The sequence below is a fragment of the Pezoporus occidentalis genome, unplaced genomic scaffold (assembly GCF_034315485.1).
Source record: "Pezoporus occidentalis ecotype Australia unplaced genomic scaffold, CSIRO_AGI_Poc_V1 ctg8, whole genome shotgun sequence".
Classification (NCBI taxonomy): domain Eukaryota; kingdom Metazoa; phylum Chordata; class Aves; order Psittaciformes; family Psittacidae; genus Pezoporus; species Pezoporus occidentalis.
Genome location: NW_026916158.1, coordinates 5,765,457 through 5,786,781, shown reverse-complemented (window position 1 = coordinate 5,786,781; position 21,325 = coordinate 5,765,457). Strand labels below are relative to the sequence as shown.

The following is a 21,325-nucleotide window of genomic DNA, read 5'->3' as shown; positions in this document are numbered from 1 at the left end:
CTTTCAAACTCCTGCCATTGTTTCACAAACTTTTTCCGCCTCCTTTAGTTTGTTCCAGGCTGGATTTGCCAGTGCCTGGCCCAGCAGTATGGTGTTGCTTGCAAGGGGATTTCCTTCAGTGACTTCTCTGTCCTGTGCACCTCTGCCCAAACCAACCTTTTATGTCGCTTTTCCAGTAACATTAAATGGTTTTGTTATTTGGTTGGGTCTCAATCACTGTTCTATGAGTGCCCTTTGCAGCCTGAGCATCATAGCTTGTTCCTGCACATTTTTTCTGAGGATATGGATGTTCCAGAATTGTTTGGCAGCATGGGACTGGCAGGATGCAGTGGCAGGCAAGGACTGTGGCTGGGTGCTTGGAGGAGAGGGGCAGTGCCACATCCAGCTCGTGTATACCCAGCACTGGAGGAGGTGGGAACTGCGCCCTTCAAAGGCATCTGGAACACCAACTGGAGACTGTTTACTTATGCACTTATGCTTGTTTATAGAGCTTATATTTTTTTTTTGGTGTGTGCCCTGGGCAGACACAAAAGGGGTGCACCGGTACCTCACCTGTGCCCAGGACCTGCTTTGGGTTTGGCACAAAGATGGTGCTGAGATACGGCTGGGGCTGGATGACCTTGTGGCTTGAAACAGTGCAGCACCTGAGATGCTCCAGGAGCATTCCACTACCAAAGTGCTTCTGGTGGAGAAGCTTATATTCCCTTTCTTGAAAGAAATACAAAATTACTTACATTCTGCTGGAGGTTTGGGTTGGGTTTTGTCTCTCTTTTGTTTTTGTTTCTCGTTTTTGTTTTTCTTTTGTTTTTGTTTTTCTTTTGTTTTTGTTTTTCACACGCAACTCTGCATCTCAGAGGCAGATCCTGACAAACCAACTAGCATTTTCTCGCCCTGAACGTCCCAGCAGCGTGTGGAGCTGGCGACGGTGTTTCCCCCCAGCAGAAGATGGCAGGTGCTGCCAAGGCCGCCCTGGGCACTGGCACTCCTCATGCCCGGCCTGCCCGCAGGGTTAGCATGGGGAAACGGGAGTGGCACAGCCGCCGTCAAAGGCAGCGCCTTCCTGCCCTGTGTTTGTTGCCTGGGTTCCCCAACAGCACCAGCCAGGGACCTGGTGTCTGTGCCAGCCTGTGTGCCCGAGCTGGGGCACGAACTGCTACCTCCCAGCAGCATGGACCGGCTCTGGTGCCTGGCGCAGCAGCCCGGTGTGAGGGCGGGGCCAAACACCCTGCGTGCGCTGTGGTGGGGTGTTTTACTGCGTATAATGTCATATACCTATAGCTGTTAAATAGGTAAGCCGTGCACACAATGCCTTCTATTTTATTCTCTATATAATAACTAATATGTTCTGTATATATATTTACGAAGGTATAGGTATACCATATATATCTGTATCTATACTGACAAGAAGGTGTGCATATAAGCGACACATATGCGTATGTGTGTATATATAGGTCCGTATAGCATATGCCTAGTACCTTAGTAGCGTACATAGTACACATATATAGTGTGTTTACAGACAACACCTATACAGCACATGCATAGCCAGCGTGCCTGTGCAGCACCTGGTGCACACGTGCGTGTACGCGCCAGATGTATAGGGGCATGGGTATGGCGCACGCACACGCGCACACACACACACGCGCGCGCGCGCACACAGACAGCAGCGCACCCGCGCCCTCACCTCCAAACCTCCGCGAGCGGGCCCCGTCCTTGCGGCACCACAAGCACGCGCGGGGCCGGACGCGCTCCCCGCGGCCGGGCTGGGGGAGAGGCAGACCTCTGCACGGGGGGCGGAGCCTGTGTGTCGCGTCAGGCGCGCTCCAAGCCCGCGCGGCTCGCGGTTCCCGCCTCCCGACGCAATGTCCCGCCGCGGGCAGGAGCCTGGCAGGTGAGCGGGGGTCCTGGCTGCCTCCCACCGCGGTTCTCCCCAGCATCCCCCCACCTGCACCCCCAGCCTCTCTCGAAGCCCCACCTGCACCCCCAGCCTCTCCCGGTGTCCCCCAGCATTCTCCCTGTATCCCCCCAGCATCCCTCCGGCACCGTCCCCATCCCCCCGCACCATCTGCATTCCTCAGCATCCTCCTGTGTTCTCCAAACCCCAGCCCCCCCTTCCACCTCCCCCAACATCCTCCTGTTTCCTGCAGCCCCAGGGCCCCCCTTTCACCTCCCCCAGCATCCTCCTGTTTCCTTCAGTCCCCAGCCTTCCCTTCCACCCCTTCCTTCGTCCCCCCAGCATCACACCCCCTCCCCATTGCTACCCGTCCCCCCATTTCCCCCACCTTGCCGTACCCCAGCGAAGGTTTTCTGCCCCACGCTGGCACAAAGCCAGAGGGTCCTTCCCCCACTCCACCCCCCAGAAAAACATCCTTAGCGGATTTGGGTCATCAGACCCACCCTTGCACCTGCAGCGGGGTTCCCCGAGCACCCCCGCTGCTAGGCCAGGTCCCGGTCCCGCTCGGCATCCTCTCTTCCAGCAAACAAAGGCGCTAGGCGAGTTAGCGCCGTTAGCGCTGCGCTGCGCTCCGCCCCGGCTGCCCTCCTCCCCGGCTCTGCTCCCTCGGCTGTGCTGCCCTTGTCTATTGCCGCAACAGGCGGCAGCTGGGGCCGTGGAGAAACGAACCTATTTATCTCTAGCCCCTTAAAGCTGTGCCCGCTGTTTTGCTTCAGTGGGGATGGGAAATAACACTGTGACCCTGCAGCTCTTGCAGAGCAGGGGTTGTGGGGGCAATGCCTTTCTTCCCTGTGGTAACTAATTGCGGGCAATTTCTTACACTGAATAGGGCTGTTTGATTTTTTTCTTCATGCTTTTCTCCTCTGGAGTGTGTTTTTTAGCTTAGGAGGAGGGAAATGCAGCTGTGAGGGGGTGTGAAGCCTGCTGCAGGCAAACGGTATTTAGTAAGCTAGCACCTGGTGGAAGGGTTGCGCAAACGGCAACTGCTAAGGTGCAGTTCTTGGGTATTTGCAGGATTTTTCCAGATCTTGTAGATACTATGTGATTATTTATTTATTTATATATATTTTTTAAGATACAATTTGGAAGCACAATCCCTGTTGTGTAATTTCCCATTTATGCCAGCGATGAAACCCTTACCCAGCTTTTCTTGCATATCTAACTGGCCACAGCGCCGCTTTCGCTGCCCTTGACCAACAAACTCCTACAGCTCTGAGCTGTGTGGGAGCATTCCCATGCAGCCACCTCTTTTGCTGTGCTTTGTCCAAGGACTTCCCTTGCTCGCATCGCTTTGCCTGGTGCCTCGACCATACATTACGGGGTTTATTGTCCTGCCTCTTCCATTTACCACTATTAATTTTTTATGTTTTAATTTTGTGGTTGAACTGTCCCAGTCCATTTGTCTCAGTCCAGTGCAGTGGACAAGGCTCTGACCCCTTCAGTGATGCCCACTCACCCCAGCGGCACCCGACTGCTGCTTTGCCATCATCAGTATCCCTCAGCATTTCCAGGGTAGCAGGGAAATCCCTCTCCTGCCTTCAGAAAGGCAGGGGAAAGGTACTCTGGCATACAGCTGCTGCCTCAGCTGCCCACTGGCAGGGCAGAGGGGCTGAGACGTTGCTTGTGCCACTGAAACAAAGGAGAGCTGGATGTCACCTGCTGGTTTATAGTAACTGTCTTCCTCAGCAGCAGCTTTTATGGTGGTTATTCAGTGGGGCTGCAGGAAGGACATTGTGGACCTTTGTGGAGCTCCATGGAAAGGTTTCCAGACCCGATCTTTGACCACAAATGATAAAACCGGCACACTTCCCCTTTCCAGGGGCGAATGGAGACTGAAGGTCAGTCTGAATTTACCATGGGCCACAAATGTTTGATGGGGTCTGTTCGAGTCATCTGTCACATCTGGGCCGCAGTGTTTAGCAGAGCTTTGTGCCTTGCTGAGGAAGATTGTTTGGATTGCTACCAAAACTGACCAAAGTCCAGGCACTTTGCAGAGGGGGCCAGGCCGGGCCAGGGGCAAGGGCTTGTGCCAGTGGGAAACCTGTGTAGCAGAGTCACTTGCCCCTTGTAGGGTCAGGGCAAGAGCCAGGGCCATGGGTAAAGAGCATGATAATAGAGAATTTTTAATCACCAACCCCTCACCTTAAGTTACCTTACAAGGTGACCTCCCCAGGTCAAAGCCAGGGAGCAATGCTGGCAGGTGAATGCCCACTTGTGTGGAAGTGCAGGACAGATCTGACAGATCTGCTCATGTGTTTCCCATTTTGTCTTTCAGCGGAGCCGAGTCTGTCTCTTCAGATGAAAAAGGTACAGTAACTTTGTGAAATACAGCACTTCGAAAGGGAATTGTTATGAGAAATGCCTGTCCTTTAGGATGGAAATGACAGTAACTGCTGGCTTTAAAAATTGCTTTAAAAAAACTTTAAAAACCACGGTGTAATGCCTTAAGTTAATGGGTGAGAGCTCTGATTTTTTTATACCAATTTTTAAAATTCACCATTCCTGCTATATATTCCCTTCCTCTGATCTGCATAATGCAAAAATGTCAAGAGGAGTTAAATCTTTTTCAAGCCTATAACTCCCAGTGACTTTTCTTTTGCAGAGATGGTGGCTGGTGGTGCAGAGGGAGAAAGCTCCACTGAGGAGCACCCAGCAGGTGAGCACACAAGTGGCTGAGGGCTTTCCCTGCATGTGGGGTGGTGTGGCCAGCCTTGCTCCACCATTTCCTTACAACATGATAAAAACACAGCATATGCATTGCTGCCGCTCCTCAAGCCACTTTCTTTGCAATACTGGTTTCTCTTCAACTTTGTAAGAATAATTATTAAAGCCACCTATGGTGCATCCACATGAGTCATGTCACTGATGGGACACACCAGCTCCCAGCAGTGCTTCTCCCTCTTCACATGCGTGCCACAGAAAACCATAATTTAACTGGGTGAACTGGGATGTGCCACAAGTGGAGGTCCAAAATAGACCCACATTGTATAAAACATTAACATTAAGCATCTTGAACATGACATGTACCCCTTAGAAGGGAGCGGGTGGCCCCTAAGTCCCCTCTCATGCTGGGGTTTGATGCTCTGATGCTCCTCCACATTATTTTTTCTATTCTGTTACATTATCTAACTTGCTGACCAGCCTGTTGTATTTAAACTTTTAGTTGTATCCTTTTAGTTACCTGTGGCATTGCTTTATTTCATTCTGCCTGTGACTAATGGGATGTAATTTTGTTAAGGAGAGGACAGTTCAGAACACAGCTCTAGCAGTACCTCAGAAGAAGAATCAGGTGAGCATTGCATTGTGACTTATGTATTATCTCTTTTGAAGATGTATGCTTGCTTTAAACCTGCTGTTTTTTATGAGAATAGCCTCAAGGTTACTGTATAACACTTAATTCAGTGATTGCATGCTGAAAAGCAGAATGATATTTTTGTGAGGAAGTGATTTTCTAACCATTCAGTTTTGAGCAAAGCAATAATAGAAGAGCAGCAGCTAATGTTGCTTTAGCCTCAGAGACACAATACACGCAGATGTTTTTACAACACAGTAGTTGTCCAAACACCAAGAGGCTATAAATCTGCTTAAAATTTGACAGTAAAAGTGGCAAAACAGGATGGACAGGAAAACAATTAAAGGAAGTGTTTGCTGTTGATGAAAAGCCTGCGGCTTTTTGCTTATATGGGTTACACCACTGGCAGTTTATTCTGGTTTCATACAAGATTGGTAGTCTTTAGTGAAATAATTACAAAGCTTTTTCTCATCAGATGCAGAGGAGTCAGACGGAAGAAAGTCAGGTGAGTGTGCTTTTATTCTGTTCCTTTTATCTGTCTTACAAGGCCAGCACAGATAAGTGATGCACGAGGGTAATGGTATGTGATGGCAGGAAAGTGACTTAGAGCTGGCCTGGCTGTCACCTCCATGTCTTTTGTTACAACAACTTGCTAGAGAGCATACCCGGGAAGGAGGGGCACAGGGTGCATGTGCGCTGCACACTTTCTGCCTCTGCAAATGGAGGGCTGTGGGTGCAGGGCAATGCTGGAAGGAGCTGAAGTGAGCTTCCACTCATCCCAAGTGGCCCCGCGTCACTGCAACCCCTCTGCAGCTCAGGGCCTGAAATAGCATGGCTGCAGGAAGGGAGCCAAAACACTGGGTGGTGTTTGCCTGATGTTTTCCAGGCTGTTCGCTGCAGCAATACATTTTCTGCCTCTCCCACATCTGCCTGCTTCGGGGGGTGTTGATGTCCCAGGATGACTTTGTGACAGCCTGCCTGGAGTCCTGGCTTTGCAGGGGAGTGTTAGTGGGACAGGGAGCAGAGGCAAGCAGCACACCAGCAGCCAGCCCTGCCTTACACCTTGTCACAGCAGCTCTGCCGGTCGGCTCCTGCAAAATCCACCCTTCAGGCTAAAAGCTTCCACTCGATGTGTCTGTGCTTGCTTTTGATTTTGTTGGGGGTTAGTAAAGAGAATTCAAGCACTTTGGAGACAAATACACTGTAAATAGTGTGATTACCTGCTCACTAGGAGTGCTGCTGCCAACTTCTGTGCCAGGTGGTTGAACTTTGCACTTGGCACAATGAGACTTATCCTGGGGGTGAATCTTTTTAACCCTTGTGAAAATTCTCAGTCATTTGGGCAAGTGATGAGCTTTTGACAGAAATTATATCCTGGTATTCATCTTCATCCCTGTGCCAAGCCTGCACTTGGAGGTGTGCAAGTGTGTGTTCAAGAACGTAGTCCTAGGAATATTCTCCTTAGGTTTTTATGAATGTAAGATAATAAAATTGGTGGGTTGTCCTTTCTGAACATGGGAGCAAAACCTGCTGGAGGCTGAGGTAATTGCTGCAAACTTCTTTTTTGTAGATGAAGAACAGGAGAGGGAATCACTGCCTTGCTGCAATGACTCAGGTAGCGATGGATCTCTTGAGGGCTGGCTTTTGTTTGTTTGTGTTTTTTTGTTCTCCCCCCCCCCCCGCCCCGAGTGTTTAATTACTTTGCTTTTAATGATCTTCCTCTTTTCTCACTAGAAGTGAACTGCCTGCCCCCCTGTGAGCACTGCAGAAATGAAAATGTACGTTTATAAAAACCCCCAGTGCGCACACTTTGCATGGGGTAATTTGCAAATTGTAATTCTGCTCTTCCATCACCTTTTTAGTTATATTTTTTTTTTCTTTTTTAATCTATTTATAGGGACAAAAGGAGCAAGTGACCCCTAGGAGACTTGCTGGAGGACAATATATGTATGGATTTCTTTAATATAATGGGTATACATGTACATATCAAGATACTTCTGTCTTTGCTTTAAGTGGGAAAACAGTTTATTTGCTGCACAAATGAAATTGCAGGTATGCTGGAAGATGCCCTCAAATTCTTAAAGAAAAACAATGTAGAGCAGCTGCCTGTGCTGCCTCCAAATCTTGGTCCAAGAAAGCTCCTGCCTTGTCTTGTGGCAGTAATTAAAATCAGGTGCATTTTTATGTGCTTGTTTTAGTCTGGATCGCATGAGGGGTCTTGCCCTGCTTCACAAGAATAGTTGTCTTCTCCCTTTGCACTGATCCTGCCTTTTGGATCCCAGCCTTTTTCTCCTCTCTGGCTTGGAAGTTGTCATCAGTGTGTGACCTTGATGTTGACATTGTGTGGCTGGTGTTGTCCATGTATGATGTAGATGTTGTCAGTGTATGATGTTGGCTCTGACATTGGTGGGAGCTGGGCTGAGCGTTTGTGTAGAAGCAGCTGCCTTATTTGCAGGAAATGCTATGCAGAATGTTCATTACAGCTATTTTGCATGCACTGGGTGCTCCTGGGTAGTTTTTAACAGTTCAGTGACAGTTTAAATGTGGAGACAAGAGGAAAAAAAGTAGTGGCCTCTGTGCTATTCAGATAAAGTTCTCTGTGCTTGTTGTGAAGGGAGTTTCTCGGTTATCCCTTGCAAACGTATTTCTGTGGTATTTACTAGGCAGTGGAAACCAAACTAACTGGGTTGCTCTTCCCCATGTCAGAATGCATCTGGACACAGAGGGGACTTACCAGTGCAGCCTCACAGGCTTGATTTTTGAGGTAACGAAAGCCGTCAAAATCACATACTCCCTCTTATCCTGGAGCAAATATGCCAACCTCGTGGAAAAGCCATGGATTGTGGGCGGCCCCCTCTTCGACGTGCGCTGTGACTTGGCCCCTGCTCTTACCTCCATCCAGTTTCCTCACTCCCTCTGCCTTGGTGGTGAGTACTGGCCACTGGCCCGGTGGGTGCGGAAGGCTGCCAGCCCTCCGGTGCAGGAGGTGCTTAGGAATCCATGTGTCCCTGCAGATCATGGCGCTGGCATGGCCTTCAAGGTCTTGCACATCAAAGGCAAGGGTGCAGCTATTGAGCCCTCAGCTGACTACTCAGCCTCGCACGTGAAGTGGTTGGTGAGCTCGCTCTCACCGGTGGGACCTCTCATTCAGAGCCAGGAGCCGGTGCAGTACCACGGCGCTGTCATCCTCTACAAAGTTGTTGACGAGCATCCCTCCTTATCCTTTCGTGTCTACGTGGCTACAAACAACGACTCCTTTATAAAGGTATACCTTGTGTAGCATGATGTGATACAGAAATGCTGTCAGGGCTGGTTATAGGGGTGCTACGTGGAGGATGGGGTATGGCGAAGAGATGTTCTTCTCCTTCCCCAGTGTTTGCATGCAAAGCTATATCTATCTCTATAATGAGATTTCCATACCAAAAAGGTCTGCCAAGTTAGGAAATGGTGTTTAAGTAATTATACTGGCCAACATGTTCATTCATGAGCTGCTATAAAAAGAAACCTGTTTGCCACCAGAATCCACAGAGCTCAGGATTTATACCTGAAAGAGCTTCTTGTCCTCCCATCCTTTCCCCCTTACAATAGATAGTCAACCGCTAGAAGAGGACAGCAACAAATAACCTTCCTTTTATTTGGATTGTGATCTCTTTTGTCTAATTTCACCTATAGAGCACAATAGCTGAAGAGGTTTATGTGATGTTTTGTAAGCATGGTGTTTAGTGCACAGTTTTCTGTAAAGTTTGCCCTGTGGAACAGGTCACAGCTGTTCTATAGAGCTGAGGCCACAGAAAAGCCCAAGGAACCACATTAACACAGGCCTTAAATGTTAATTCCTTTACTGAAGTAACCTTTAAATCATCTTTTTAAATTTTAGGATATCTCAAGAACTGTAAAACATTCAAATAAGAAATTCATTAAAATTGACAAGCCCCCTGTGTGCCAAAAATTACTACAGAAGGGAAAGAGGTATAGATTAGTTTGTGAGCCAGAAGCTGAAGTAACTCCAGAGGTAAGTCCTTTACACAGCCCTCATTTCATGCATTGCAGCTTCATTAGAAACATGGCACAAAATCATCTTTCTTGTATGTTCCTGCACTGGCACTAAGAGCATATTTCACATTCATTTGCTATCACTGTAGAAAGCATTTGCTCCTTAGAGCTGTAAAATTTTGGGAAGAAATCCTGATGCTAAGTTCAACAGCAAAAATCTGGGGAGACTGGAGTTGGGCTCAGACCTGTGACAACAGCCAAATATTTCCTCTTTATGTTTTGGTTAAATATTTATTTTTAACATATTTACATTGTATAGGAAATTGAATTTGTTGATGGATCTCTCTTGAAACTAAAAAGTTACATTGAAGTCTACTTGGAGAAACCTGATGACTTCACCTTGTCTTTGATTGAGCTGGAGTCTGATGCGACCGTATGGAAAGCAAAACTCAGAGAGAGTGAGTCTTTGGTCTTCCCATGACTACTTTTGTTCCTGCTGAAAAGATGCAGGAGTTGGGGTATAATTCAGCCTTTAGATATGTCTAAATTCCTGCTGTAAAAATCATGAGGTTTGGAGCTCAAAATAATAAAATACCGAAGTGCTATGGGAGGTTATGTAGGGGATGTTGCAGGAACCTGCAGAATCCCTCACGAGCAAGTGAAGGCTACAGGAGGTTCCTCTGCTTTGGTTTTACTTATGGAGAATAATGTACAATTAGATTGCAGTTTCTATTGCATATTATGGATGCCATCCTGCAGCATGTTGGATAAGAGGGAAAAAATCACCTCATTATACAAAATCTTAGCTCAACAGCCAGAATCCACCCAATAGCTTGGTTTTGTGCCTGAGAATTGTTTGATGTAGAGCATAGCAATGGGAATTCCTGCCTCACCTTTTGTTTCCTCTGAAAACTGTTTCCCAGGTGACTGGATACATTACGATCAGAACAAAAATGAGCAGAAAAGAAGTACAATCAGTAAGTTGATTTCAAGATCAGTTGGGGTTACCTACTCTTTGTGTACCTCGCTTGCCCAAGTGATGTGAAAGAAGTTACATCACTTCTTGCTTGCTTCTCAGGTGTCAAAAAACGGAAACCATCCCTCAGCATTTTGGATGACGATGCGCTATGTAGCAAAAAGCAGAGGACCAGCAATAAAGCAGGTGGAGTGTTTCTGTGTCATTTATAATAATGTTTTTGTTTGGTTCGTTGGTTAGTTGGTTGTTTTTTTTTGTATCCCTGGAATTGAGCCTGAGCTCACTTTTTAAAAGACTTCCACAAATCTGAGCATGAAATATAGGAGAGGAAAGTGCTCCTTTTATAGGTGCAGAATTCAGGCCTCATTTGTATGCTTTGCTACAATTGTCATTCACTCAGGAAGTAAATGGCAAGAAGCAGCTAGGAAGTTTCCTTTGTAAGGGTCAGCTGAAATGTAGTTGTCTTGTAAGACTGGGAAATAGTGCCTGTTTTTGAAAGGGGTTTCCACTACATGGCTCAGATTTTGCATTTGGAGTAACTCCTGAGCTGTAACAGGCTGAGTTTGTCTGAGAAAAAATCGGCTCCCGTTTACTGTTGGTTGATAGGTAATGTCCTGATGGTCAGAAGTGCTGGGTTTCTGGGAGCTCCCACTCAGAAGTTACTCATTTACTAGTAGTTACTTGAAAAAAATACAGAAGAAATCATGTTAGTTCAATAAGTAAATGAAAAAAATTATCAGAAGTAGCCAGGTACATGTTTGTTTATGGGTACGTGCTGCCAGCAGAGGGAGAGCTTCCATCCCTCAAACCTTCAGTTTTATGTGTAAGTGGTGACGCAGAGAAGGAAGGCGGCTCTGTCTGTGTAACAGCACGGGCTGAGGTTTCGGAGCCATTGAAATTAAAAACAAACATCCCCTTTCTGGGGCAGCTGTAGGGTTCAAGAGCAGCAGACATCTGAACTTGCCGTGAGACAGCAAGCGCTTAGCATAACCTTAATGTTATGTGTTTTAAAATCTCTGGGTGCTTGGTAACCTAATGTACCAAGGGAAGTTCATATGCTGGATGAATAGCTGCTTATAGATGGGGAAAAAAAAACCAACCCTTTACAGCAGCCAGCATGCAAGCAGATGCTGTCATCTTCATGAGCTAGGCTTCCCAGTCCTTCAGGCTCTTTTCTCCAGTGCTGGGGTCTGATGTTGCCAGCTGATCCAAATAATAAGATTACCTTCGTTGTATGTCCCCTGGCCATGCACGGAACTACAGTGTAATTTGTTCACAAGTTTAACAAGAAGCTAAATGTTAAATCTGATTTTTGTTCTATGTCTTTTCAGGTGGAATTGAAACAAGAACCTTAACTGACCAACAGCTGATGGTGATTGCAAAATTGTTTGGTAGGCAGTGGAGAGAAATTGCCATTGAGTGTCTTCAGATGGAAATGAAAGACATTGAGCAGATTCAGGCAACAGAGGATGAAGTTAATATGCAAAAATTTCTGCTGTTAAGTAAGTGGAGAGACAGAGAACAAGGCAATGGAACTGCTGAAGCTTTGTACAAAAGTCTCCATGAAAAAGCATCCTATGAGATACTGCAAGCACTACAAGGTATTGCCTTCCCATTACATTTATTTAATTACATGAGCTTGTTTCAGATGTATTTTTTGAATTCTCATCATAGAGTTTACCACATACCTTGTACACGTTTTACTATGTAGGTAAAAATTACCTCCCTTCTCATATTAGCAGTTACTTTGTTCCTTCTGACATTTTTATGCTTCCCTTCAGAAACTGGTATAAAGTAAATACTATTTTTGCACTGATTGAGTTGAGAGTACTCTCAGCATGACCTGGCTGTCGTGGTCAGTGTTATATACCTAGTCCAATTCTTGGTCTTCTCTGGAAGTCCTAAGAAGAGATGTTTGGGTCTTTACTTGTATATATTTTAGGAACAAAAATTAACACTTTCCCCCAAGGGATGACTTAGTGGTTTGGTCCTGCAGATCTGTGTGTGTGTATGTTTTTCCTCACTGTCCATGGGTGCTCCCACTCATTTCTGTGGGACTTCTTGCATTTGCTTCACCTTCTGCAAACCAAAGTTGTTCATTGAGCTGAGAACTCAGCCAGCCAAGGGGAACCTCACTTAAAATCTAAATATATTTTTATTTTCTGGAATAGACAAAACTCTGTTCTTAATTCTCCTTAAAAGCAGCCTGGCTGCAAAGGGTGGAGAGCTGCTTGTGCTCCCTCGCTCATCTTGCCTTCACAAACCTGTCTGTGCAATAGCCTTGTGCTGTCTCATAGGGTTTTAATGCATTTATTATTCAACCGAACATTGCAGTAACTTCAAGAGATCAGATAATCCATGTGTGTTTGTCCATTGCCTTTCTTCAGGTTTCTCGGCTCAGTGCTGAGCTGGTGAAGCTGCATCTAGGAGTAGAACGATGGGAGCTTCCCCAGCCGACCATTATACTTCTCTGGCCACTTCCCCTGCATCTTGCTTGGATTTGGGAAGGAAGATGCGAGGCATCACTACTGAGCGGAAAGTTTAGGTAGAATATTCGCAAGAAATGTGAATGAATTTTTGCATGGATGTAAGCACACTTAAGACTTGCATGAGCAATTACTCATGTAGTGAATCCCAGCATTGCAGCTGCCAGTGCCGGGCTTCACATACAGGGAAACCCAGCACTGCCACCCTGCTTTGTCTCATTTAAGCTAGTCCTAAAAGACATGAACACTGGAAGAAACCAGCTTACCTTGTTCAGGTATATGGTTATTATCTGGAAACATTTTTATTTAAATCAGGGAAGACAGGGAGAAAAGTTATACAGAAACTTTTGTCCCCTTAAAAAAATACTGAACTGCCAAAATCATGTGGTACATTGTACTTCTTACAGATACCCAAGATCAGGGAAGAATAATCCTAAACTTGCAGATAAATTCCTTTGCATAATCACTGTATATATACATAATTACTGTATATACTCGTGTACATTCACTCCTTGTTAAGCTGTGGTTCTGTTTTCTAAAAACCTGAAGTGTGGTTTCATGGGAGCACCACTATTAACTCTAGGCAGCTTTGAATTTTCTCTGGGAATTTCCTCTTCACTCTTTTCTGTATAGTCTGTCTCAATTTTTATGAGATAATTTTTTATGTTGTATAATTTTTTTAGTATTATAAACTTTTTATACTTTTTTTTTACTTGGTTAATTTTAACTTGAATAGAATTAGGTGCTTAAACTAAAATAGGAGAAGCTAAAATGTCTGTGAAGGCTGTTACTCTGTTGGCAATGCACGTACTGCAGAATTGGAAAATGTTTGGAATGAATCTTATTTGCAGAAGAGAGCAGCAACCTGATGCAGCGTATTGTCTTGTTTCTAAGACATGGATTCTTTTGATCATCTTCCTCTGCGTATGTTTATGAAAGAAGAGACATACTTTTACAAAGTAAGGATTAAAAAGGAGACATTTACACTATTTACATATGATTTTTTATTTATATATATATATATTTTAATTTTAGCTCTTGGATGGAATGTTGCAAGGCTGTTGTATGTTTCCAACATCTTTCCAACCCTTGAGGCTCCACTGGTGCATACATCCAACAGGGTGGCTGCAGGAAAGGGCTGTGTTGGTGCCCAGGACCTGGCAGGCTCTTCTACCAGTGGAGTATTTAGGAGGAAAAAAAAACCTTTGTGGGGCAGGGAGGTTGATGTGAGTCTCTTCATCCCTGGGTGGAGCTGCCTTTAGCTCTTCTCTCTGGGGCAAGTGGGTGGACATTGCCCCTGGGGACCTTTAAGATACCCACTAAAAAACAGAGCTCTAATAGGACTCTCTGGTCAAAAGCAAAAATCAGTAGATCTGAGCTGGAAATAAGACGGTTATTTGTAATAATGAGGGTAACTGGCTAGCATAGCAGCTGGTCAGAAGAGATGAGGTCTTCAACATTCAGGATCTTTAAATCAAAATCAAGAGGCTTTTTTTTTTAAAAAAAATAAGTATTTCTGTGGCCTTCAGTTTGGCTTTGTATGCTTCTTGCATGCAGAGGAATTGAAATACTGCAATTGCATCATAGCACCAAAGTGTGAGGTTGTTCTTACCTTACAACTTGATCTACACTGTGGGTGTTCCATGGGAGTAGGGACCACGGCCCTAGTTCAAGCAGTGGGAGTTTATAAGATCACATTTTAAGGGCTAGTGTGGTGTGCAGGTAACACCAACGCTTGGGGCAGAGGGGAGAGGATGAGGGTAGCAACTGTCACCTCAGCATTTGGAAGATCTGAGGATCCCATCAGCCCCTCAGCATCCAAAGGGGACTACTTAGGGGTTCCCAAAGAGCTGGGAGAGCAGAGCCTGGAAAAAGAGCTGAAGACCTAGGTGCCGGTGACGATGGGCAGTGAAGGCAGTATAGGAGTCGGCTGGGTTGTAGCCAAAGTCAGTGTGCAGCTGAGGACACACCCACCAAATAGGGGATAGATGCTGTTGTCCAGGCTAGTTTACATGCTGCAGGCAAGAATTGGGAAAATAATCATTCCAGCGTCCCTTCTGGCCTTCAAAGCTACGGATAAATCCTTGGCTCCCTGAAACAATTTCACTACTGATTTCAGTGGGGCTGGGATTTCACCCCAAAACCTATGAACTGCCTGGAAAATCACAGTAAATGAGGATTAAATCAAGTGGGTTGCTTTGAGTGCATAGTCTGAGAGGAAATCCACAAAACCCATGTCTGATGTAAGTAAGAAGGTAGAAACAGGATTTTAAAATACGGTATCAGTGCTGAAAGTTGCTATGGGGTATATTCAAAGTATTTTAAAAGTATTTGTGTTATATCTCAAGGAAAAAAAAACACTACAATTTTTATGCAAACTTTAATTTTATTAGGCAATAAATAAAGGATATAATAAATTGATTATTAGAAATATGTTTCAATTTCTGAAAATCGCAGCTGAATAAATAAGAGAAATTCTAGTTGAGTGTTTGGTGATTTGAGAACATTTTGGTACCACAATGTAGCTTATATTCTAGAAATCCAGAGGTTTAACATGATAGCTTAAAAGGCACTGACAACGCCTCATTAAAACATGATATTTATAAGAAACAGAAGAATTATGCGCTAGATTCCTTAAAAGTCCCCATCTGCCTCTCAGGGTATTGAGCCTACAATTTCTTCTCCAAAGCATCCTTAGGTCAAATTTCTACCCAGAGTGCTGGAGGGCTGGGCACTTAGAGCGCGCTCTCCAGAGAGGTCAGGTAGTTCATCATCCTGTCAATGGTGATCGTGCGGATTTGGAAGGCATGAAGGATGCTGCACAGCCTCATCCTCCCTTTGAAGGAAGTGAGCCCTGTGCCTGCTAATGGCTGCGGTGCACTCCCGCTACTGGTCTTCAGGGCCTGCAAAGAGGTCAGGGTGTTACAAGCTATGGCCAGAAAGTGGCTAAACCAAAAACCTCTTTAGTTTTTTTCACCCAAAGTGATAAATTACAGGATTTAGGAATAAGAATGTATTCTCCAAAATGAAAAATTTGAAATATTTAATGTAATTAATAGACCTTGGATAAGTTTTGAAATATTTAATGATATAATTAATAGGCCTAGGATAAAATTTGAAATATTTAATGATATAATTAATGGACTTAGGATGCACACTTGTACTTTCCTTGAGACAAAAATGTCCATTCGTGCACAACTGCTCTTTCAGTCCAGGAATAAAGATGCTTTTTAAATAATATGCCTATGGCTGGCGTTGTCTAGCGACCCTTTAGACTGGGTTCATCTGCCCATGACCAGAATCTCCAGGCTATTGGGAGATGCTGTGCCGATACAAACACAATTAACTTTTGTTTTAATTAGCTTTTGTGAAACAAACAAACTTTTAACTTTTATTCCCTCTAACCACTAATAATATTTGTCAAAGTTCAGTACATGCGATGTCGTATTTGGTATACCAGATGTATTATATTTCAGTATTTGGAAGAGAAACAGAGCTGTGTCCCTTTTACTCTATCTTTTACTCTATTTTTGAGTTCTCTGTGGAAGTGGCAGAAAGTCCTGTACTGTGTCTCACTGTGAGAGCAGAGCAGTGTAAACAAAGGAGCCATAGAGAGGACCATAGCAGCAAAGGAAAAACATGAATTGTGACACACAACTCATAAGAATTAAGTCCCTTCTAGGAAAAACAGCAACAGACATTTTTTTTTAATTACCAGATTAAAGAAAAGTCACTTTTTGACTGACTTCAGAATAGAGCAAACTGGATTAAAACCCCTGGTTTAAAACAGAAATAATAGAAAGGAAGAAGACAGAAAGACTTACTTTCATCATTTCATCAATAGTTGCCAGCACCTCCTGATCATTGAAGTTCTTCAGCTCTGCTCTGTAGGCATTCAGATCCTTATGGATGCCCTGCAGGCATTTACTCTGCAATAATCAGAATTATTAGGAAATGTGTGAATCCATTGTTAAATGCTTTAAACATACAACAAGTCAACAAAAGGGTTCTTTTGGGAAACTTGCGATTTACCGTATCAAAAGTAGATCTTTCCAGCACTGGACAGTTTCCAGTCTGCGAATTAAAGAAATGAGACATGGTGATTTTGTGGAAGTGTGAATTATATAGCTGTTCCATGAAAATATGATGCTGGAACTTGATACATTTTTTTACCTCTGGATCCTCAGATGTGCAGGCTGTTATTGTATTCATTTGATTCTTAGTGATATCCTCAAGATCAACTTCTTCAAGGGTACATTCAAATCCCAGGGTGCCGAGATCCTGTGTTAAAAAGGGGTCACTGATTCAGCTTCACCATCCTGTGTGTATGTATATACATATATATATACATATATATAAATACAATTTACATGATGCATCACAGCTGTCTTGCTGAATCCTAGGAATGAGACTGTGTAAGGACCGTGGTTAAATACAAAAGGCAGCAGAGAGACTAAGAGGCTGAAATGCATGTGACAGTACTTTCAATAACTCATCACCACTTCCCCTCACTGCCCATCCCTGCCTGCATACCGCTGCTGCTCCATCACACCCTGGCTTGGTACCCTCACCACCCTATCACCACCTGCCTCAACCCCACCACTGCCCCGTCACCGCCTTCCCGTCCTCTCGCCCGCCCGCCAGGCTCCTCGCAGACCTTCACGCGGTGGAGAGAGGCGTTGGCTGCCGCCAGCAGCTCCCGGGAGCGGACCAGCTCATCGGCGAGGCGGTGCCGGGGGGCCGGCGGCGTCGGCAGCGCCCAAGCGGGGTCTGGCAGGGCCAGCGCCAGGCAGACGGCGGGCAGCAGCGCCCAGAGCCCGGGCCGCTGCCTGCAGACCCGCACCGCGGCGCTACGCGGCGCTGCCTGCCCGCCGCTGCCCGCGCTGCGGCGCTGCTCCATCCTGATGCCGGAGGAGTGCTGCTGGGGCCGGCGCGACCGCGCCAGCTCTTATAGGGGTGACGAGCGCAGGAGTTCCCCATCTCATCCTTCCCTTCCCGTTGCAGTAGCGGGTCGCTAAGCGGGCTGGGGGCAGCCAGCACTCATCCCGAGAGCGGCGGGGCAGCCGTCCGCCGGGAATCCCGGCACCGCGGGGCGGGGGGATGTGCGCAGCGTCCCGGGGCGGGGGGACCAGGATGCTTGGTCCCGGGGTGGCTGCCAGCCCCTCAGCCTGGCCGAGAGGGTGGCACTTGTAGAGGCTGGAAGCACTTTCTTCAGGACTAGTCCCTTTGCACGCAGCCTGCAGCGAGCCTGCAAATAAGAATTAACTTAAACCACGTGTATGACACACACATAAGCTATTTCATTTGCATTCTTTACTCTTAAAGGCTATAACAATGAGATGTCAGTGATGAATATCAGTGAAAACCTGCATGGAAAATTGCTTTTTGATGATATACTTGGTATAATCACCAACTATGTCAGTATTACTTCACTTGCACGTGGCCATTCTTAGCCTGTGTGAAAGGCAGCATAAGACTTTACTATCTGTTGAGTCTGCTGCGAAGTAGATGGGAGTTTTACTATTGACTTGGAAAGGAGCAGGATGAATCAAGAGTTTTATATTGCATTTTCAGATTCCTTTCATTAACATTTTTTTTCCCCATAAGAAGGTTGTGGTGTGTCTAGAGGGTGACTTTGCTAGAATACCAGCACTGCATAATTTTCCAATTTCACTGTGTGTTTTCCACTTCTACACTAGTTATTGGGCTGTGGGCTGTGGTTTTAATCTGTGTAGGAGATTTATGTTTTTTTCTGACACAGAAGTGGAAGAGACCTTTGGGATATGCTTGTGTGAGTGTTCAGCTTTCCAGGTTTCTTTGCCCAATGCTCAGTCACTCAATGCTCACTGCCTCAACAGCAGGGCATGAGGTTTCTCTTCAGATGGGGTGCTGATGCACAATCTGAACAACAGCCTCTTGTTCATGGCATTCCTGTACTGCACTTAGGCATGTATTGGGGTATTAGTTAGAGTTCTTCATCAGAAAGGAGGAACATTTAGTCCCGATACCTTCAGAAGTCTCTGAATGCTGAAAGTTGGCTGGGATAGCAAGAGCATCTTCCCAGAGAACTTCATCTCCAGAGGCCCCCCAGCAGCCCCCAGCCACTGGGGACTGAAAAACACAGGCTACACAAGTAGAACAACCACGCAAGTAGGACACTACTGATTCCTTTTGATGCAAAACCTTGAGCTATATTTTGTTTTCTTCATGTAATAGCTATCTCTAATGATACATGGGATCACAGATAATTTGCAAGCCATGTTCTGTTGTTGCACAGGTGTTTCCAAAGCAGAAATGCTTTCTTGGCAAGTGCTCCCTCACAGTTAGAAAATGTATTACTGAAACATGGAGTGGGTTTAATTTACAAACAAAGTGCAATATATCCTAATACTTGTGAGTATTTCTGATTTTCCTGGTAGAAGAAAAAGTAATTGAACGTTGATACATTTGCTGGTTTACAAGTAGGAAGGTTTTTCTCGATTATCTATAAAGAACCATGCCCAAATGATATCACTGTCAGCAGTCATTTATTTTTCTGATAGCATCTGAAACTGAAGTTCTTGCCATGCCGGGCTGCTGAAGATCCTTGTACATGTATTGCAGGATCAGAGGCAATAAATCCAGAGATCTACTGAAGCCCCAGTGTCGTGGTTTAAACCCAGTCAGGTAATTCGTTCGCTCACTTCCCCCCCTTTTCTTGCCCTCCCCCTGCTCTCGGAGGGACAGAGAGGAGAATCGAAAAGAATTCAACTCCCATGGGTTGAGATAAGAACAGTTTAGTAACTAAGGTCTAACACACATCACTACTGCTACCACCAATAATAATAATGACAAAGGAAATAACAAGGGAAGAGAATACAACACCTCACCACCAGCCGACCGATAACTTGCCCCCCCTCAGCCCGACCAAGCTCCGACCCATACCTCCTCCAACCCCGCAGTCTCCCCGCCCTTCCGGCTAACTCCCAGTTACATCCTGGGCATGACGTGCTGTGGTATGGAATACCTCTTTGGTCAGTTTGGGTCAGGTGTCCTGTCTCTGCTTCCTCCTGGCCTCCCCTCCTCCCTGGCAGAGCATGAGGCTCACAAAGTCTTTGGCCAAACCAAAACATCGCTATCAGCTCTGTTCCCAGGCCGAAAGTCAAAACACTGCACTGCACCAGCTACCAAGAAGGGGAAAAATGGCTGCTACTGCTGAACCCAGGACACCCAGCATCACACACTGCAGGCCCAAATCTCCCCAGAACGGCAATCACACAGGTATTGTGGTGAGGGTCTCCAGGGCAGATGCTAAACATGATGTTAACGTAGCGGTTGTGCTAGTTTGGATGGGTGGTGAGTTGAGCTTGGCCAGTTTTTGCTTCTTTTGCCTGATTTGTACCATATCTGTATTCTATGCCTGTTTCAGCTATGGACTGAATGCAAGTGCACTCCTGTTTAAGGTGATTATTTTGTTGAGATTTGTCTCAAAGTAATGTCTAAGATATTAACTGCTGGATGCTACCAATAAGGTAATAGAGTCTTAATGCCTTTTTCTTTTTTTTTTTTGGGGGGGAAGATGTTATATCTGGTTTTCCTTCATAGTCTCATCTATGCATCTGCCTCCATCTCAGACTCCTATATTATGTATATAAAGGAACTTTTTACAAGCACACATAGTGACAGGATAAAGAGGGATGACTTTAAAGTAAAAGAGAGTAGATTTGGATTAGGTATTAGGAAGAAGTTCTTTGAGGGTGGTGAGGCCCTGGCACAGGCTGCCCAGAGAAGCTGTGGCTGCCCCATCCCTGGCAGTGTTCAAGGCCAGGCTGGATGGCGCTTGGAGCAACCTGGTCTAGTGGAAGGTGTCCCTGCCGATGGCAGGGGTTGGAGCCAGATGATCTTTAAGGTCCCTTCCAACCCAAACCATTCTGTGATTCTCTGGTTCTATCTCTGACCAGTCTTGAGTCTGAATGAAGCACCTCTATAATCACTGTGTGTGGTCTGCTCTTTGCCTGTCTGCTTGGCTTGGGGCAAGTGTGGTCTTGTGGCCCCATGCTGAGGAGGAAGCAATGCAGCTCTGTATCAGGGCTGGTCCAGTCCCAGGCACTAATGATCTTTCTGCCTCAGCTTCAAAATGGAAATTATTGTAGATCCATGCATGGGCTGGGCTTTGATGCTCCTTAGTTGTTATATATAGTCTGACATCTAATATTATTCTGGGGACTTAAACATAATAACATTTCCTATGTTGGCAGCATCCAAAAGTGGAAAGCAAGCTCTTTTGAAATTGAAAAAATCAGTGTCCTTTTTATGGCATATGGTGTCTTGAGCTCAGGTACCAATCTCAGCAGGCAAACAAAGGATTCTAAAGGTGGAGTGATGCATTTGTTATTAAAGCAACAGAAATAGGGATATATCATGTACACATTTAGAAGTACAGTGCAGTAATTGCATACCATGGTCTATTAAAACTGTTAGAAGATGTATGATTTTACATGAGAAAATGTAATTCCTCTGGCTTTATTTCAGCTATAAATTGCTCTTGCTGAAATTAACCTCCAGAGAAAAATAAGAACCATTCTGGATCTAGTTATAAAAATGTATTTCGAACATATTGTAGTCAAAACTAGGCAAAACTCTTTTCT

At 45.4% G+C, this 21,325-nt stretch overlaps 2 protein-coding genes across 2 annotated transcripts; one reads left to right on the top strand and one right to left on the bottom strand.

Moving 5' to 3' along the window:
* Positions 1-6,526: 6,526 nt before the first annotated feature.
* Positions 6,527-13,687, top strand: LOC134155746 (NACHT, LRR and PYD domains-containing protein 1a-like). The gene is made up of 11 exons (XM_062603220.1): positions 6,527-6,563; positions 6,879-7,021; positions 7,141-7,190; positions 7,950-8,170; positions 8,258-8,508; positions 9,121-9,255; positions 9,556-9,694; positions 10,160-10,213; positions 10,315-10,398; positions 11,544-11,813; positions 12,600-13,687. The coding sequence occupies exons 1-11, from the start codon at positions 6,527-6,529 to the stop codon at positions 12,617-12,619; spliced, it is 1,404 nt and encodes a 467-aa protein (XP_062459204.1). The 3' UTR covers positions 12,620-13,687.
* A 1,377-nt stretch (positions 13,688-15,064) lies between these two features.
* IL12A (interleukin 12A) lies at positions 15,065-17,622 on the bottom strand. The gene is made up of 5 exons (XM_062603511.1): positions 17,356-17,622; positions 16,872-16,979; positions 16,731-16,772; positions 16,523-16,627; positions 15,065-15,601 (listed from the first exon to the last, which is right to left on the bottom strand). Exons 1-5 carry the CDS (start codon positions 17,596-17,598, stop codon positions 15,434-15,436), a joined length of 666 nt encoding a protein of 221 aa, XP_062459495.1. The 5' UTR covers positions 17,599-17,622; the 3' UTR covers positions 15,065-15,433.
* Between the last annotated feature and the right edge of the window lie 3,703 nt (positions 17,623-21,325).